The sequence below is a fragment of the Mesocricetus auratus genome, unplaced genomic scaffold (assembly GCF_017639785.1).
Source record: "Mesocricetus auratus isolate SY011 unplaced genomic scaffold, BCM_Maur_2.0 Super-Scaffold_100030, whole genome shotgun sequence".
NCBI lineage: Eukaryota > Metazoa > Chordata > Mammalia > Rodentia > Cricetidae > Mesocricetus > Mesocricetus auratus.
The window spans coordinates 3628991-3647848 of NW_024429211.1; the positions used below are offsets into that span (position 1 = coordinate 3628991).

The 18858-nt window shown below is 37.6% G+C and overlaps 1 protein-coding gene across 1 annotated transcript in view; it reads left to right on the forward strand.

Moving 5' to 3' along the window:
* Nucleotides 1-546: 546 nt before the first annotated feature.
* The window catches only part of Snurf (SNRPN upstream open reading frame), a 128643-nt gene continuing 110331 nt past the window's right edge, over nt 547-18858 (forward strand). Inside the window, exon 1 of the mRNA XM_013125668.3 lies at nt 547-611. Coding sequence (XP_012981122.1) covers nt 598-611 — 14 coding nt within the window. The 5' untranslated portion in view covers nt 547-597. The remainder of the gene's footprint in view (nt 612-18858) is intronic.

The window sequence follows — 18858 nt, forward strand, 5'->3', positions numbered from 1 at the left end:
TATCAGTAAAAGATAACCCAACACTTTTATGAAAACCACAATTATTGTGGCCATGGTAAGAATTTCCTGTTACCTGAACACACTTGAAAATTAAAAATAAGTTAAGCCTGATTAATGTAGAATGTTTTTTAATGTCACATATTTTTATTGTTAGTGATTTTTGCTACAAGTGTATCAAGGGTCTAGCATTTTGTACATTCTCTAGTTTACGTTACATTTTTTTCTCAGCAGCCTCTCTTAGACAGATCTGAAATGGAACATAAATTATGATTATGTAGTTCATATTGCCCCCCAAACTACCTTTAATTTATTCCTGATTAATCTATACAGGTGGTTATGAAAACTGTTTTTTTTTATACTAGCAATAAGATTAAAGTTCATGGATGCCTGCATTACGTCATTAGGTTCAGAAAAGAGTATAGAGCCCTGCAGCCTGGCAAACATGCACGCATGCGTGATTGTAGGGTTGGGCTGTCTCACTAGCGCAGACTGGGGGTTGGGAGTGTGATCATCAAATCAGTGCAGCAGCAGATGCTTCTCAGAGGAGAGGGAATCCAGATGCCTGTCACATCCATCTGAGGAATTGACACCAAGACAATGCAGCAACCCAGGTCAGTTCCCTCTGTGCTCTGTGCCCTGCTGTGTATTTAATAGATGGATACCATTTTTGAACATTAACTGTTCCAAATTTGTTGGGATTAGAACATTATACTATAGATACCAAGTCTTTGACTCTGAAGTATGAGATCAGAAAGCTAACATATCAAGACCTGTCTTCCTTTGTCCTGCCCTTTGTTATATTAGCTGCACTGTGGCCCTCCCTGTGCTCCCTCAATTTCTCCTGTCACTTTATCTCAGTAGTCTCAGTTCCAGGGTGAACATTCACATTTCAAAACCCAGCCACTATTGTGAGTTATTGGTCTGTGCGAGTAAGAAATATTGATAAAAAAATGAGCATTCATCCTGGATTAGGGATGTTGCTCAAACTTAATATTATTAAGAGGCATTAAATTAGGTGTCTGTCACCCAATGAAGGATATGAAGGGAAGAAGGTGTGTGAAAGGTGACATGCATATTACCAGCAGAGTGGCGACACAACAGACCAGGGCGGTTTGCAAGGCAGTTTGCACCTACAAGATTCTGAATGGCTCAGAGGATCAGGAAATTATGATTTGTGATGTTATGATAGTTATGACAAAGGGAAGGGGTTTACAAAATGGCTATATATGATAAGGTGGTGAACAAAGCGAAATGCAGTGTGTCTGTGTGTGTGTGTATGTGTGTATGTGTGTGTGGTGTGTGTTCCATTTGAGGATTACAAATGAGGATTTGGCATGTCAGGAGAATGGCCAGTATGTGGAAACATGACATGTCTTTCACATCCAAAGCTACAGTCTATACAGTGGTACAGTATAACAAATGTTGGTATATGATCATGTCAGGCAATCTAGATTAAACATTGTTAACAAGCTTTGGTGTCTTTATGTATTTTTTGTTTATTAGTATATTCAATTTTATGAAATGGTTTCCTGATATGACATAGATTGATGGTTTGAGAAACACGTAGTTTTGATATGTCATCTATTTCATGCTTATAAGATATGCAAATGACATGGAGAATTTGTCTTTAGGCACCCTCTGGCCATGAAATCCATAGGGTGTGTCCCATTTTTTGTTTATTTGGAGTTGGGGGGTTGTAATTGTATTTTGTTTTTCATTTCAAGATGGAGTATTATTTAATTATTTCCCTTTTCTTGATAATTGATTATTTTCTCATACAATATATCATGATTACAGCTTGGTTTTTTTTCCTTCTGCTCCTCCTAGTTCTTCCCGACCTCCCCCTGAGGGCCATGTCTGGGTCTTTTTTCCTGCTCTAATTGGAGTCTGCATTTTTATCCATGGCTTGTGTTCTGACATGGTAGTCATAGCAACCATGGATGTTGAAATCTGAGGACTGTGCTGAGTCAGCCCCCCTATTCACTGGCCCTGACATATCTCACCCTGCCACTCCCTAGACTCTGCGGCAAAAGAGCTGCCCAGGCCGTCATGGTAAAAATGGTCTATATTCTCATAAGACATGTCCCCACCCCTCAACATGGCCATGGGTGAGCTGACTCCACCCATTGCCTGATGAGGACAGTCCCAGTAGCCAGAACTAGTCAGCTCATATAACCACGCACATCCTGCGCCTCAGGTTGTTCAAGCCTGCTGCTCCATTGTGTTAGGTAGGGTAACTGTAATGGTTCACTAGGACGTTGAAATGGCAGATTAAAGAAAGAGAGACAGAAACATAGGTTACATTTGGGAGGAATACCGGGTCCATGTCTTTCAGCTCAGCGGACAGCTCCGACGTTTATTTAGAACCTAGTTATACACAGACAAGCAGAACAAAGAACAGTGTGATCAATTAACCGACTCCCTGCACTGTCCTTGAATCCAGGAGCAGCCAGGCCCTCTATCACGTGATTCATGGTGGCAGCAAGCTGCTTCATTTTCCATCTCTCTGTGCCTTTTGGCAGGCAGCAGAAGCTTGTTAGATAATATGTTCTTTCTTTCCCATGTCTCTGCGTGTCTCGCAAGGAGACTGAAACAAGCAAACTTGAAATCCAAAGTATTATAGAGTCCAGATGGAAACTGAGTCACTTGTGGCTACCTCCTTGGGTTGACCCACACTAACATCTCCCCCATCTATGACTTGACAGAGTGTGTGAAGGGACTGGTTCTTCAAACTGATAGGTGCAGGATGCGACTGACAATGTGTCACTGTATATCTGAAAGGAGTTTTGGTGAGGGTTCAGTGATGATGGTGTGCCAGAGGCCACAGGACTTGAACCAGATCATTGACTTATTGCAATTAAAGAGGGAATACTGCATGACATAGCTCAGCTCCCGACAATATTGGGATGAAGGAAGAGTTCCTGGAGAAACAGGAAAGATGGAGGAGCAAGGCAGGTTTTTATTTGTTTGCTTTCTTTGGATTTTAATATATCTGGGCATCTTTTAGGAATGCTTTGGCGGTGAAGGGATAGATAGGCACTGGGAGGTGAGCAGGATTGTGGTGTAGGATGTAAATTCCCGAAGAAGAAGAATTATATTTTATTAAAAAACAGAAATCATTATCTTTTCATATAGCATGAATAACATTTTTAGCACTATGAGAGTTAGCCATCAAGAACCCTTTCCTAGTTAGTTCAAGGTTTACTTCTCCATATTCAGGATATAAAATATGTGATGGATTCAACAACATGGTCTAACCATGAAGCTTTGAGGGGAAATCAAGAACATTTGTGATAGTCACTCTAGTACTAAATGATTTCTGGGCTTCTCTGACCATTTCTATCTAGGAAAGTAACCCTTGTCTCTCAGTAAGATTTTTATTTAATAACTCATTTCTTGCAGAAATTGTAATTTTGCTAATGTTAGGAATTTTGTTTGAACACACACACATATATAATATATATATGCATGAATGTGTATATATATAAACTCTTAAATGTATATTAGTGTTTCATAAGGATTCTTCATACATCTTTCATTTGGTGAACACAGTCAACTAGCTTTCAGCCTAATCCATGCCCTATTCCAATTCCTGCTTGAACATTTTCTTCCAGTATTCATTCTATATTGTTTTATGGCATATATGTGTTATACTCTCAATATTGTTTGAAATGACATATAAACAAATGTATAAGTTCTCATGGCTTTTTCATGCACACTTCATTTCATTGAAACCTTGCTGTGTTCCATCATTTTCCATACCCTATCACACCACTATCCACATAACTCTTCTGCCTCCAGAAATTCCCAACCTAAATGACTTTCCTAGTATCATAAATCTGCTCCTCTCTAAATTCATCCCTTTATGAAGGTGACCATTTTCTAGTTTTATTTATATTTTCATAGGGGTTCCATATATGCATACATAGGAAAAGACACTAAGTAAGACCTTCATGCAAAAGAAAACATGGAGCATTTGCCTTTTGCAGTTTGGGGTACATTACTCAGTGTCTTTGTTTCTTTTCAGAGCCATCCATTAACCTGCAATTATTGTGTTTTTTTATTATTTCACTGTGAATGTATACCACATATATCCTAAAAATTAATATATGAAATTAGTTATTATATTAATTATTAGTGTGTGTTGGTTTGTGTTTGTGTATGTGTGCATTTATGTGTGTGCGGATGTTTGTGAGAATGGTGTGTGAGACACTCACACATTCACCAATGACATCCATATTAAATCAGAGGACAAACCTAAATAAATCTCCATTAACTGTTTGTGTTCCAAGATTTTCATATTTACTGTACTCAGGCATCTTTCTGGAAAGAGAAGAGAAAGAGAACTTGTTTTCATATAAAATTATACATATGTGCTGAAACCATAATGTGACCATATATGTGTATAGTGGATTGTTATCTAAACTGTACTGTAAGCGATTACATTTTTAAAAAAATATTTATAGTATCTTTGTGTTGGTGAACTTTAATTTACTCCCATTCACTATGGAAATTGAATGTTCAAATCTTCAAGTACAATCAGCAAGAAGAGGGAATAGAAGACAATTATTCAGACGGGAATGGTGATAAGCATTATTTAGATTATTTAGCATTTAAGTCTTCTATAAATGATGCATATAGCTTAAAAACCTCTCCCAGAAGTCTAGCAGTAAAAATTTGGCTTTTTAAATATATTTTCCTCACATATTCATTGTTCATTACAAACCTCACATTTTCCTGTAACTGAATGAAGAAGACACTTTGTCTGCTTGAGTCAGTCCCTGGTGCCTTATTGTTTTTTTGGGTACTTTATGAATTGAATTCCCATGATTATCTAAACCCTTTGAACCTGATCTCACATATCGATGGTCCAATTAAATCATGGTCTGGTATTCCTTTGATACATACATATATATATATATATATATATATATATAATTTAATTCCACCTTTCCTATGTGAGTTACTGCAGTAATACTTGTCACTCTGTTGTGCTCCACAAACTGATACTCATGGTGACTTTGCAATAGCTAAATGTATGCAGTGTTTCCTAAGATGGAGCAATTCATTTGACCCAAGTTGTACAGTTTTTTTCTCTAAGAGGGATAATTAGTACATTGTTTGGTTTCCTGATTTCCACAGCACTCAGAATGACTTCATCCACTCACAAGACACATAGCATCAGGAGCCCAGCATTAAAGGACTCTACCATTCCATATTTATTAGTTCCTCCATTGGGGGTGTGGTTATGCCAACCATTATTCCCACCACTTGAGTGAGAGAGGCAGTGTGATCACTGTGAATTGAAGGCCACCCAGGTCTGCATTAATAGTTACAGACCAACCAGATTTACATAGTGACTTCCTGTCTCAAAACAGCAACAAAAACAATATCAACAGCAAAATCTTTGTCAACTTAAGCAATTCTGATATGAATATAAACTAATTTTCAGAGTTTCTTCTCTAGGCCATCTTAGAGTCACTGGCCATATAACAGATCATTAATTTTCCCTTTGTGTGTATTAACAGTTGAACCTTAGTTCAACATTTTATTATGTCTCACACACTTTATCCCTCTTATCTGTATGATTCTTTGTATGGCTTTCAAGTCTTTGGTCCCAGAAAGTGATCTTTAGTAAAATTAAATAGTTTATTCTCATTTTCCTGTATACTTATACAGCTATTAAAATGGCAAGTACCCAGAGAAAGCTAGAAAATTCTTCCAGAAAGAGATGGAAGCAGATGAAGAAATCCATAACTATACATTGGGCAGAGCTCCTGGAGTACAATCAAAGTGAGGGAGGAGTAATAAAATGAACAAAGGAGTGAAGAGCATGATGAGGAACCCACAGAGTCAGCTGACCCAAGCTAGTGAGAGATCACTGACTCAGGTCTGGCAAATTGGGAATCTGCATAAGAATGAAATATACTCCCTTAATATAGGTGACAGTGGTGTGACTGGGACAATATATGAGGCCACTGGAAGTGGGTCTAAGATCTGATACTAATACGCAAACTGCCTTAATGTAGTCCATTCTATATGAAGAGGTACTTTGCTAAGCCTAGACAGAGGTATGTGGGGGTTTGAGAGGTGCCTCAACAAGATGATTGGACAGGCTTAGTAGACTTCCTAGGAAAGTCCTTATCCTCTCTGAGGAGCAGATGGGAGTTAGAGGGAAATGGGGGAGTAGGAGGAGTGAAGGGAGGGGGAAATGGGATAGGTATATGAAAAAATAAATTAATAAAAGGAGTCAACAATCAAAAAAAGTGGCATGTACCCTGTTATGATCACACGCAACTTTATTCCCAGGATTCCAAAAACAAGCAGGTGAATCTCTCAGAATTTGATGTCATTCTGAACTATATAGCTACACAGTACCCATCTCAGACAGGAATACATATTAAGATCCTGTTTCAAAACAAAAACAGAACAAGGCAAGTCACCCTCCCATCATAGCATTCATTTCTACACATTTTTGACAAATCACAGGAAGAAAGCATAACCATGTCTTCTTCCCACAGTAGCTCTTCATTTGCAGGGCAATTTATTTGCAGACAACTCAGACATGGCTAGATGTCTTACCATCCCAGAAAAAGACACTCAATAGTTTTCACAACTTGCATTTGATCCTAACTAATATGCACTACTTTTATCAATGGTGATAATAGAGTTTAGTTCATCAATAATTTTAGGGATACATCCAAACTTACAAGGTGGGTCCTATTCCTTATGGAGACTGGCCTTTGAATACCATATACAAGCAGATGACCACATTGGGATTTCCTCTAAGGACATTCCACTGTCAGATGTCATAAGCATAAATGCATGCCATCCTATCCATGAGAAGGAACATATTACTGCCAATATAGCAAAGAGGCACATCATCTCATGGCATTGGGCAGCTATCAGTAATTGCCCCATGGGCATGCCATCCTCAGTTATATCAGCACTGGTTGCATGCCTCATACCCCATAATGAGGCCCTGTGACATCTACTCCTCAACTCTCTTTGAAAATGTCAGTCACTGTTCATGCATCGATTTTGTTGCATGAATTGCTGGGTGCAATAATTTTGACCACATTTTCTTCACTATATTCTCAAGGAGTTATGCACTGTGCATTTGAGATTTATTTAGATTATTTCAAATATTAGGAAAGTTTTTCTTTTCTAATATGGAAAGAGGAGAGAGGTGTACAAAATTAGGTGGGCAGGGAGATGGAGAGGACCTGGAAGTTTGGGAGGAAGATAAGAGTAAGATCAAAATATACTGTATGATGAAAACTAGTGCTGATTAGGATGATGCCACTGGAAGTGTCAAATTGGATGGAAAAGAAGCCCATGAGGCCTCAACATGAAACAAAACTACTATAGGCAACTATAGCTGGGAGTATGAAGGGTGATCTTCCCCAGGAAAATCACACCAATTCATTGTGTAATGCCAGATAATCAGCACTGAAATCATATATACAGGTAACATTATACAGGCTGACCTGTTTATATAAAGGAATATGTATAAATAGACTGACCGGGTCACATGAAGGAATTTGTATAAATATATGTATATACAAGAACTTGCATGTAGTAGTTTATGTAGGAAAAAAATTTCCATTAATTTAATGGAAAAGCAGATTTGGAGGAAAGTAATGAAAATTCATTCACTATTTATATCAGTGTTGAAGGCCATGAAAGATGGGCAAGCGGGTAAAAGTGCCTTTCTGCTAACTTATTAATTTGAAATTAATTTCTGGTTTCCATGTCGTGGAAGGTGAGAAATGTCTACATTATGGAGTTCCTTGACACCCACACATAAAACATAAAATTTGCGTGTGCACATCTCTCTCTCTCTCTCTCTCTCTCTCTCTCTCTCTCTCTCTCTCTCTGTCTGTCTCTGTCTCTCTCTCTCTCTCTCTCTCTCTCTCTCTCTCTCTCTCTCTTTCTGTCTCTCTCTCCCTCTCTCGTGTGTGTGTTAATCCACACATAAGTGATAAACAAATGTATAATTGTAAAAATAAATAATTACAATGGTATCAAATTGTGTTGGTGTGTGTGCATACAGTGTATGATATATCTTTTACTGAAATACTAAAAATGATTTTCTGTGCTTGGTTGGTTGGTTTGATTTTTTTTTTGCCTTGACTATCTTTGATTTCTCTTTCTTTAGACAAGGCTGGTCTCGAATTCATGGAGATACACCTGAATGTGCCTCACTAGTGCTTAGACTAAAACTATATGCCACCACACCCAGATGATAAAAGGAATGTACCACCACTGACCACCAAAATATTGGGTTTTAAATTGCAAAAGTGCAATTTTTTAAAGTGCATTTTTTAAAAAATCACCATAGAACCCATTTTAATATTCCCAAAGAACTCTATTTTGACAGTACCTGCATTTCAACCTAAAATTCTAAGCAAAAAAACAATAAAATATTTAAGTACTAAGAGAAGTAAAGCAAAAATAATTTGCTTATTTCAACAAATTGTATGATTTTGTTGTTATTGAGAGTAATGGTTAAGGGAGAAGTGATTTGTTTTGTGAATCTTAGTTATATTCATAAATTCGCATACTTTAAAGTAACATTGGCATGCTTCAACATATTTTAGAATTATTCATTTTATTTTATGAGTGTTGTTTTCATATATGTATGTGTTGCTGATTATGGTGGCACACTCTGCTAGAAAGTGCTGTTCTTCATACTTTAGTATATTGCTAATGACAGATACCAAATCTATCAGGAAATGTTTTCTGTTTGTTTGCTTAAATATTATCACTTGTTTTTTATTTCTGGTTTTGTTTACTGGGGTCTCACTATGTAACCCAACAACCCTCCACCTGTTGTCTGCTACAGTGCTTCAAATGCACTCAATATCCACATGATGACCTTAATAATGTTTTATGTTTCCTTACATTTACAATTAAAATAGAACCAAAGAAAATGAATATTTAAAGATAGTAAAGTTTTGGCTCATTTTTGAGAAAGTTTTTTTTATTTTAATGAAAATAGGTTTTGTCATATATCTTGATTATTGTATTCCCTCCCTCTACTTTTTCCAGTTCCTATACAACTACTTTTCCGTCATTCAGTAGAAAATAGTGTTCTTAAGACTAGTAACAGAGAACCAGGCAGTGGTGGCACATGCCCTTAATCCCAGCACTCGGGAGGCAGAGGCAGGTGGATCTCTGTGAGTTCGAGGTCGGGCTGGACCAACAGCCTCCAAAACAATACAGAGAAACCCTGTCTCGAAAAACAAAAAAAATTAATAACAGAGAACTGGGATTGATATATACAACAAAATAGTTTCTAATTTAAATAAAAAGTTATAAAGATTAATAACATAAGAAAGTGAATATACTGATTGTAGTAAGATGAAACAAAAAACAATTTGGAAATTGAACAACACCTACTGATTTGCACACTCAGAATTTCTATAAATACACTCAACTAGAAGCCCTACTATATAAGCAGAGCGTACATTAAGACCCACAGAGAACAATGAAGGCACAGTGTAAGATGCCTCAGACTCTCTAAGTTCATTTGCATACTGATTTAGAGGTCATGTTTTGAGGGCATCCTCTATCCCCTTTGTATCTAACATTCCCTCAGTCTTCATTTTCCATGGGTCCCATAACTCTGAGAGGAGTCATTTGTTGGATACAACAAGTTTAGGCATGAGTGCTTGATGGTCTCTCCCTCTCTGGTTGGGGGTCTGTGTATTTTTCCCACTTCTTTCATGAGGAAGTGTCTCTGATGCTGACTATGCCATGGACTTGTCTCTGAGTTTGTCATAATTACATGTTTCATTTTATGCAACACTTGTTTGAACACTGCTCTTATGTTTTACTCAATTCCTGGGCTATCTAGTGGCAAGTTCTTTGTCACTCAAGGAGTGTTGAGTATGGGTTCCATCTCATAAAATGGTCCTTAAGTCAAGTGATATGTTGGTTGTTTGCTTCCACAGCCTTTGTTACACAATTTCAACAGCATATCCTACAGACAAGAAACCAACACAGATCAAAGTGTTTGGGTTAAATTGGTGTTTACTTTCTCTTTTGGTCCCTTGCAGAAGCTTTAAGTGCTGGTGAAGGACAGTAATACCTCGACACAAATTCAGTTCAAGGTCATCCTGCAAAGCTTAGTGATGCTACATCTCAAAATTAAATGTGAAAGTTAGGGGGAAATCGTCACTGAATGAGTGTTTGCCAACCATGCACAAAGTCCTAGTTCTTTTCTGAAATATTATTCAATGAATTATATAAAAATAATTTAGTACTTGTTAATTCTAGACATTGGGTCTTTTAAAATTTTTATTTTAGTTATTAAATTGACATCATTGTCTCTGTCTCAAAAACATGTAGTTTTTAACCCCAGGCCTCAAACTGATCATTTGTAATAAAATATGATACCCATTTTCATTATTGATCTCTTTAAAGTATTGATCTCTTCTTCCCTTTAATTCATGAATTTAAAATGAGTTTTAAGTTTCAGGTGGTCATGTCCATCTAGTGGTCCATGAGATGAAGGAATGCATTTTATGTAAGAGAAACTTGAAGGAAGTAACTGCCAGCTCCTCTTAAGAACAGACACACAGGCAAAAGATCCATAATTTGTCCATATAAGATCTAACTTTAGAAAATTTATTGAGACACAGCTGTAGCCATTAACTAATGTGTTTTTTATTTCCTGTGTCAGTCTGCTTGCTACAATGCCAAAACATGAGCTTGAAGGTGGATGAATGACCTAAGTCCAATATGGTTTCACCTTTGTCAATTTTGCAAAACATGGGATGTGGAGACCTGAAAGAATGGGGTGAACATCTCCCTAATGATGTATACAATCTTGCTTCAGTTTCAGTGTACTTTTATACATGAGGATAACAAAAAAAACAATTATCCAAGGAAGGTTGTTTGAGTTCAGAAAAACATGCACACAAACACCAGTTAACACATACCAAATATTGAGTAAGTAGCGCTTTCCAGAACTTTCTATTGATAGGTGAATTTAAACACAATTGCCTGGCATGAATTGGAGATTATAGCTGGGAAAGCATGATAGCAAGACAGAATGTCATATCTAAATTTAAGGTACACTGACCAGATTAGGGTCTATAGACATATTTGACATCCAGAAAGAATAAACACGTCTTATGAATTGAATGTAAATGTTTGTCACAGGTGACACAGAGTCATATCCAGGGACAATCCAGGAAATAAAATGCAACTGAGGTAATAGGCCCTCTGCCTTTCCCCCTGGAGCCTCTTTCACAGTTCCCAAAGCATTGTACACAATGCAACATTGACAGTGTTTCAACACTTAACAAACATTCAGTAGACATGCACACATATATTCCTGCATGCATGCATTCACAACTATCAAAAACATGCCCCCCCTGCCTTTTACCTAAAAATTACAATTTCCAAGAATAGATTAACCCACTCTGTTTTGAGAGTGCATTTAGGTGTCACTGTTGCCGTGGCAACTGAAAAGTCTCAGTGTTTGAGTTGATGGTATTGGAGGAAGAAAACAAAGGGGAGAATCAAGATTAGACTGCACCCTTTGAGTTCAGGTTTCAATATAAATATTATGCATGGAGGACTTGTGGAGAACTGTCTGTTCAATACAGTAATCATTTCTCGGGGTTCCTAGTGGTTCAAACTAACTCAGGCCTACTTAATAGTGCTGTGCTTTACAATTTGGTTCTACTTATTTTAAAATTATTTGTAGAGCTAGCTGTCGATAATATTTTTGCAAATCATTTAACTATAATCAGTTACAAGGTTCATAACTAGTTTGCTTCCTCATGCTGTGACTAAAAACAAGCCAAACTAGGAAGATAGGGTTTGTCTCTTCCACAATTTTAGGTAACAGTCCAAGCCTGAGGGAAACAAGAGGAAGAACTCCAGCAGAAGGAGCAGGAACCATAGTAGGAAACTCTTCAATGATTTACTCCCATTAGCTTGTTCAGATTGATGTCTTATGTAGCCCAGGCCTACTGCATACTTAGGCATGGTCTCATACACAGTGGACTGTACCAGCCCACATGTTAATAATTAATAAAGACAATGCTTACAGATATGGACACAGGGCAATATGATGGAGGAGGTTCTTTATTATGTTCTGACTTCTCAGGTATTGTTGACTGTGACAAATTGACAGTGAAATCTAACCAGTCAACTTTGCTGAAAACTGAAGCTCAAGAGCCAAGGTGTTCTTTATTTTTTAATTTCATTGAGCATGAAATTAATACTTACAAACTCATAATTTTGCTCTTAAAATTGTTTAAACAGAAGTTGACAACTTAATATTTGTAATTGTAGTTCCTTTGTAAAAGTTTGAGTTTTCAGTATTTTTTTTGAAAATTTACTCCTTTTCGTGATATTTGCTATTATTTTACTTGAACAAGAATGTCCCCCTCACTAGGAAATACTGCACACATTTTAATAAACATCCTGTTATTTATTGTTTTGTTTTTTTTGCTTGTTTGTTTTGTGACAGGCTTCTTTGTGTATCCTTGGCTGTCCTGGAACTTGCTCTGCAGTTCAGACTGGGTTGGGACTCACGGAGACCCACCTGCGTCTGCCTCACAAATATAGGCATTAAAGGCATGTGGCACCAGTGCCCAACCAACAAACAACTTTTATACCAGTGTTTTGGTAATTATCCACGAATTGAACCTACTAGTTGATATGGTATGTAGACAGCTGTGCTCTGAGACTCATGCCATATTTTACATTTTCAGGAAGGTTATACTGTATAAGTTTTGAATAACAATTTGAAAATATACTATTATATTCCCAAGACTTTCACAATAAAATTAAGTAGTATTTAATTTGTATAATTCTTCTTATTTAAAATAGAAAAAATCTTATTTTACATGTAATTCTCAGTTCCCATTCTCCTATACCCTCCCACCTGTCCCAATCCCCATCCACTCCACAAGGAGAGTGAGGCCTTCCACTGGGGGATCATCAAAATCTGCCACATTATTTAGGGCATAGCATAGTCCCTCCCCATATAATTATGTTGAAAGAGTATCCATCCCTAGGTTAATGGGCTCCCAAAGTCAATTACTGCACTAGGAATAAATACTGGTTCCAAAACAAAAGGCCCCATAGCCTGCCCTTCTAACTGTCACCCAATTTCAAGAGGCTCTCTGGCTGAGGTCCATGAGCTACCACTTGCTCAGTTCAGCTGTTTCTGTGGGCTTCCCCAGCATGATCTTTACCCCTTTCGTAATCAAACCTGCATCTCTACAAGTGGATTCCAGGAGTTCAGCTCAGTACTTAGCTGTGAATCTCTGCCTTTGAAGGAGGTAACCCAGTCACAGAAAGACAAACATGGTATGTACTCATTCATATATGGATATTGGGCATACAGCAAAGGAATACAAGCCTACAATCCACACCTCTAGAGAAGCTAAGAAACAGGAGGACCCTGAGAGAGACATACATGTTCTTCTGGAGAAGAGGAAAAGGACAAGAGCTCCTGAACAAATTGGAAGCAGGAGGAGGGGTAGGGGAGTAAGGCAGGAGAAAGATGAGGGGAGAAGAGGAGGGGAAAGAAGAGGAGGGATCAAGAAGATTGAGTTAGGGGATGAATAGAGGAGAGCAAGAAAAGAGATACCTAAATAGAGGGAGTCTTTATCGGTTTAAAGAGAAATCTGGCACTAGGGAAATGCCCAGAAATCCACAAGGATGACCACAATTAAGAATATAAACAATAGTGGAGAGGCTATATCAAATGCCTTCCCCCCTATAGGGAGATTGATGACTACCTTAAATGCTATGCTAGTGCCTTCATCCAGTAGCGATGACAATAATTCTGATAATACTTGCAGTGATTTTATGAGCATGATAGAATGCTGAAATCTCAAGGGATTAAAAAAATCTTAAAAGTTTTACCCTGCTCCATATAATGTATTCTTTTTTAGACATTTTTTTTTGTATTTTGGATATTTTTTTTATTTTCCAGTTTAAATTTAGATAAGAAAGGAGGATGCTTCACAAGTCAGTTCCAGGTCCCTCTCCCATTCCCTCCCCTCCTCCCGTGCCCTCCCCCCAACCCCCCCCCGTTATCCCCTCATTCCCCCAGGGAGGGTGAGGCCCTCCATGGGGGTGTCCATAGTCTGTCATTTCATATAGGGCAGGGCCTAGACCCTTGCCCAAGAGTTCAGGGTGAGAGTGCATCTCACATTGTTCTATGGGAGTCCAAAGTCCGTGTGTATACTTGGGATGGGTACTGATCTGCTGCCCAAGGCTCAATAGATTCCCTAGGCCTCCTCACTGACACCCAGATTCAGGGGGTCTTGATCAGTCCCATGCTGGATTCCCAGGCTGATGCCTGGGATTCAAGAGTTAACCTTTGTCTGGTCAGCTGTTTATTTTATTTTTATGTGCATAACTGTTTTGACTCTATGTATTTATGTGTGCCCCGTGTCTGCCTAGGGGTTGTATCCTGTGAGGCAGAGATGTGGATGGTTGTGAGTCACCATCTGGATTCTGGCTACAGAAAGTGCTCTTAATTACTCTGCTATCACTCCAGTGCCTATGCAGTGTGTTCTTGGTCAAATACCATTGTGAACTAACAGAAAAGTATGCTTCTTCACGTATCAAGGTCAATTTTCAGACAGCTTTTGATGGACAGTGGTGATACACAATTTAATCCCATCACTAGGGAGGTAGAGGCAGTCAGATCTCTGATTTTGAGGCCAGCCTGGTCTACAGATCTAGTTCCACATCAAATGGGACTCTTATAAAAAGAAAACATTTGTCAAAAAATAAATAAATAGATCTTCAGTTTTCTCAGGAAAACAGGGCACCTGAAATTGTTTCTGATAACCTGAAATGAATCTACAGTGCCCATAATATGGAGAGAACCACTGTCAGTGCTTTTTTCTCCAATTACCATGCCCACACTGGTATGTATATGTGCTCATGGTCAACAGTCACTGAAATGCAGAAAATATGCCAGCATATAAGGAGATAGGGGTAAATTCTAAAAGTTACTATCATTAAAAAGGATGCCATGATTTTGTATTGGAAGAAATCCCTGTATGTAGGAGGATTTGGAGGGAAGAAAGGAAATGAAGAAATGTTATAAATATATACTTCTTTTGATATATTATTTATGATGTATAAAAGATTGCCTGAGGATTCAGAAAGCAAAGCCAGACACAAGCCATAAAAGCCAGACACACACCTTTAATCCCAGCAGGCAGAATCTAGGAGGTGGTGATAAACACCTTTAACACTTAGAGCTCATGATTATGATTTAGACAGTCTCTGTGAGTCCAAGGCCACACAGATCTATACAGATTGTTAAATTCCTAGATAGAAACAGCTCATACAAAGATGACCTCAGAACCTGGGATAATATCCCTTTAATACCCATGATATGGAGGTATATAAATAGATAGGGGCATTCATTGTCTAGCGATGCTGAGGAGAGGTTACAGTAAGACGTCCCGGACACAAAACAGACCTATTCTGCCTGAAGTAGAAGTAAGAAGATACTGGTCATCTGCTTTGCCTTTTTGATTTCAGTTTGAAGTTTGAACCCCTATATCAGTCTTGCTTTTACTTATTCATGTTACCTTATATTACACTTTTTAAAACTCATTTTAGAATATCAAATAACAACTTAGTAGTAGAACCATGTTTAATATTCAAAACTACAAATATTTTATGCAAATTAAACAGAGCACTTTGGTAATAAGAGCTTCAGTAGCAGAAGGTATGGGAATTAGAAAGAGTAATGGTAAAAAAAATAAAAAAATAAAAAATAAAAAATAAAAAAGAGTAATGGTATACTGTAAATCACTTAAGTTCATTATATTCATGGATGAATCTGTAAAAAATAAATAAATAGTAAAATACAGACCAAAGGCTCAATAGACAAAGGTGATTTCTATTCAAGCCTGGCAATTTGAGTTTGATCCCCAGAATACATATAAATGTTGAGGTAGAGAAATTGCTTCACAATATTTCGTCTGTCCTTTGTATATGTGCATAGTATGTGCCTGTGCAAATGTTTTCTCTCTCTCTCTCTTTCTCTCTCTCTCTCTTCTCTCACTCTCACTCTGTGTCTCTCTATTTCTCATCTCTCTCCTCTCTAACTCACTCTCTTTCTCCCTCCCCCTCTCTATCTCTCATCTCTCTCTCCTCTCTGTCTCTGTCTCTGTCTCTGTCTCTGTCTGTCTGTCTCTCTCTCTCTCTCTCTCTCTCTCTCTCACACACACACACACACACACACAAATAAACTTCTTCACTGGAGTATGCCCAACATCCCAGTACCAAAATCAGTGAATAAAGTTGAATCTTGCTCTATTACTTTAATCATTCACAGTTTATAACTCTTAAAATCCTACCAGACTATCTCTCACAGTGATACCTGAAATTTGTGAGGAGGATTATGATACAGGAATTGTGTTCAGTGCCTATAATTGAGCAATCTGTTATGCTCTTCACCTTGAAAATTTATGGACCTCCATATTAAACATTATTCACTGACAAAATAACCTTCTCTGATGAAGGTTGAAAAAACACTAACCTATGGGTATAACAATGAGTCATTAGGAATTGGATAGGTAATATTTACATTTAGCAGAGGGATAATATTAGACTTTCCCTCAGGGCCTATGAACTCTCTGACTCCATATTCTTGTTTCCTATAACAGGACCATTAATAAGTTTCAACTTGTGGGCAGTCCTTAGATCCTACCACAATGTAGGCTGTTTTTCCCCATGGTATTCATACTTCTATCACATCAGTGGGCATGTTTTGGCAGGCAAGTTAATGTCACAGTTTTCTGGGTTCACAGTGGGGTGAACTGTATCTGAATTTTGTTAAAGAAGACAGTATATTTGATGGTTAGGGGAGGAGCACATCTGGGAGGAAGGAAAAAAGCAGTGACAATAATGAAAACACACTATGGGTTCTCTCAGAAAAAATAAAATGATGGAAATACTTGTATTTAGATTTGTTCATGCCATAATTTCACTATATTAAGAATAACGTTTATAAAACAAAAAGTTAAAATTTAAATACACACATTATATGCATGTATGCATGCATGCACAGAGAATTGATAGATGGATAGATAGATAGGTGATTGATAAATCTTTGTGAAATGATTTACACTGATGTTAGTCACTCAATTATCAAAGACTAACATCTCAAAGAAACACTCTCCTTCTGTTCTTCATCCTTTTTCCTTTTTCTTCTCCCTCATTCAGTGGCAGTAGCATACCTATCTCTATGTGTCACTTTAGTTAGCATCCATTCAGGAATAGAGGTATCATCCACATTACGTCTGACCATCTTACTACTTAGGATATTGACAAATCCCCTTCACCACTGCTTAACCTATAGCAAGAAACCAAGACATATGACCTTTGAACTATATTATTTTGATGCAAGGAAAAAATATATATATGTATATGGATTATGTAATATATTTTTGACAGCATGTCTGATAACATTAAAGCCCAGAAAATATCTTCAGGGTCACATTCTCTCATGAAGGAATGTTGGAGGTTTCTAGACATTCACATAGTGAATTAAATGCTCTGTATGAGTAAGCCAGTGTTGGCACAGAACTTTCATTCCAGGCCGTGGGAATCTAAGGCAGGAAAATCTGTGAGTTCCATGCCAGCCTGGCCTAGAAAGTGAGTTCTAGGGTACCAAGGACTATTGATTAATCTAGGTTGTGAGTTGTGGATACAGAATTAATTTTCAGGCATATTTTATTTATCAATAATATATAAGTAACATATTGTGGCTTCCATCTCATCTTAATTCAGACAGAGACTAAGAGTTGAGTATCACACACAACAGGGTCCTGGTCCTGCCTCAACTTCCTATGCCAAACTTTGGTGACTCACCAAGAGAATCCTCCCCCCTCTAAGGAATGGATGGGAGATAGATGGAGGAGGGGAATGTAGAAGAGAAAGAAGGTGGAACTGAGTTTGGTTATGTTAATGAAAATTTTTATCAAAATAAAAAATGAAAAAGAGTTGAGCATCCATCTTTTTTTCTGGATTGTGGTGGTACACATTTTTCTTTACAGCACACAGGATACAGAGGCAGGCAGATCCCCCAGTTCAAGGCCACCTACTCTGCAAAGGAAATTCTAGGACAGCCAACGATACAGAATAAACCAGGTCTCAAAAAAATAAAATAAAATTGAGCATCCAATTGACAGATGTAGTTGAGCATGCCTTTAATCATATCATTGGGAAGTACACAGAAAATAATTGTGATTGCTATCACCTTCATTCAAGAAAAAATGTACTCTGGAAGTGGAAACACTATTAACATAATGTACACTGTTATTATCACTCACTAATATGAGTAAATTGGCTATAAAGATGACACATCCATCTACACTGCAATCTCCATCTTAAATATGAGATAGAGTTTGCCATGGGACTCTTTTATATCAAGAATGTTTTTTACATTGACTTGTTTTTCTTGTCAGTACTAAAGGTAAAGGAGAAACCACCCAAATATGGATTATTCTTTTATGCATATCATCTTTTTAGTCTACAAACTCATCCGTCTTCACTGACAAAATATATTTCTGGTCACTACAATTGCCTAATAGAGTCAACCCATGTACACAGATGCATGAGACTATTATGGTTTCATTTGTTGTGCATCTGGAGAAGAGTTAGTCTCCCCATGTTCCACTCATTCTTTGGTGCTGCTTAAGTATAATGCAGGTAGAAATAAAGTGAGATATTTAGCAACTGGCAAAGTCACATCAGATACCTGCAAATCCATCATCCACAAGATCCATTACACATGGCAATAACTGACATACACATCATTCTCGTTCTCATCACATATATATATATACA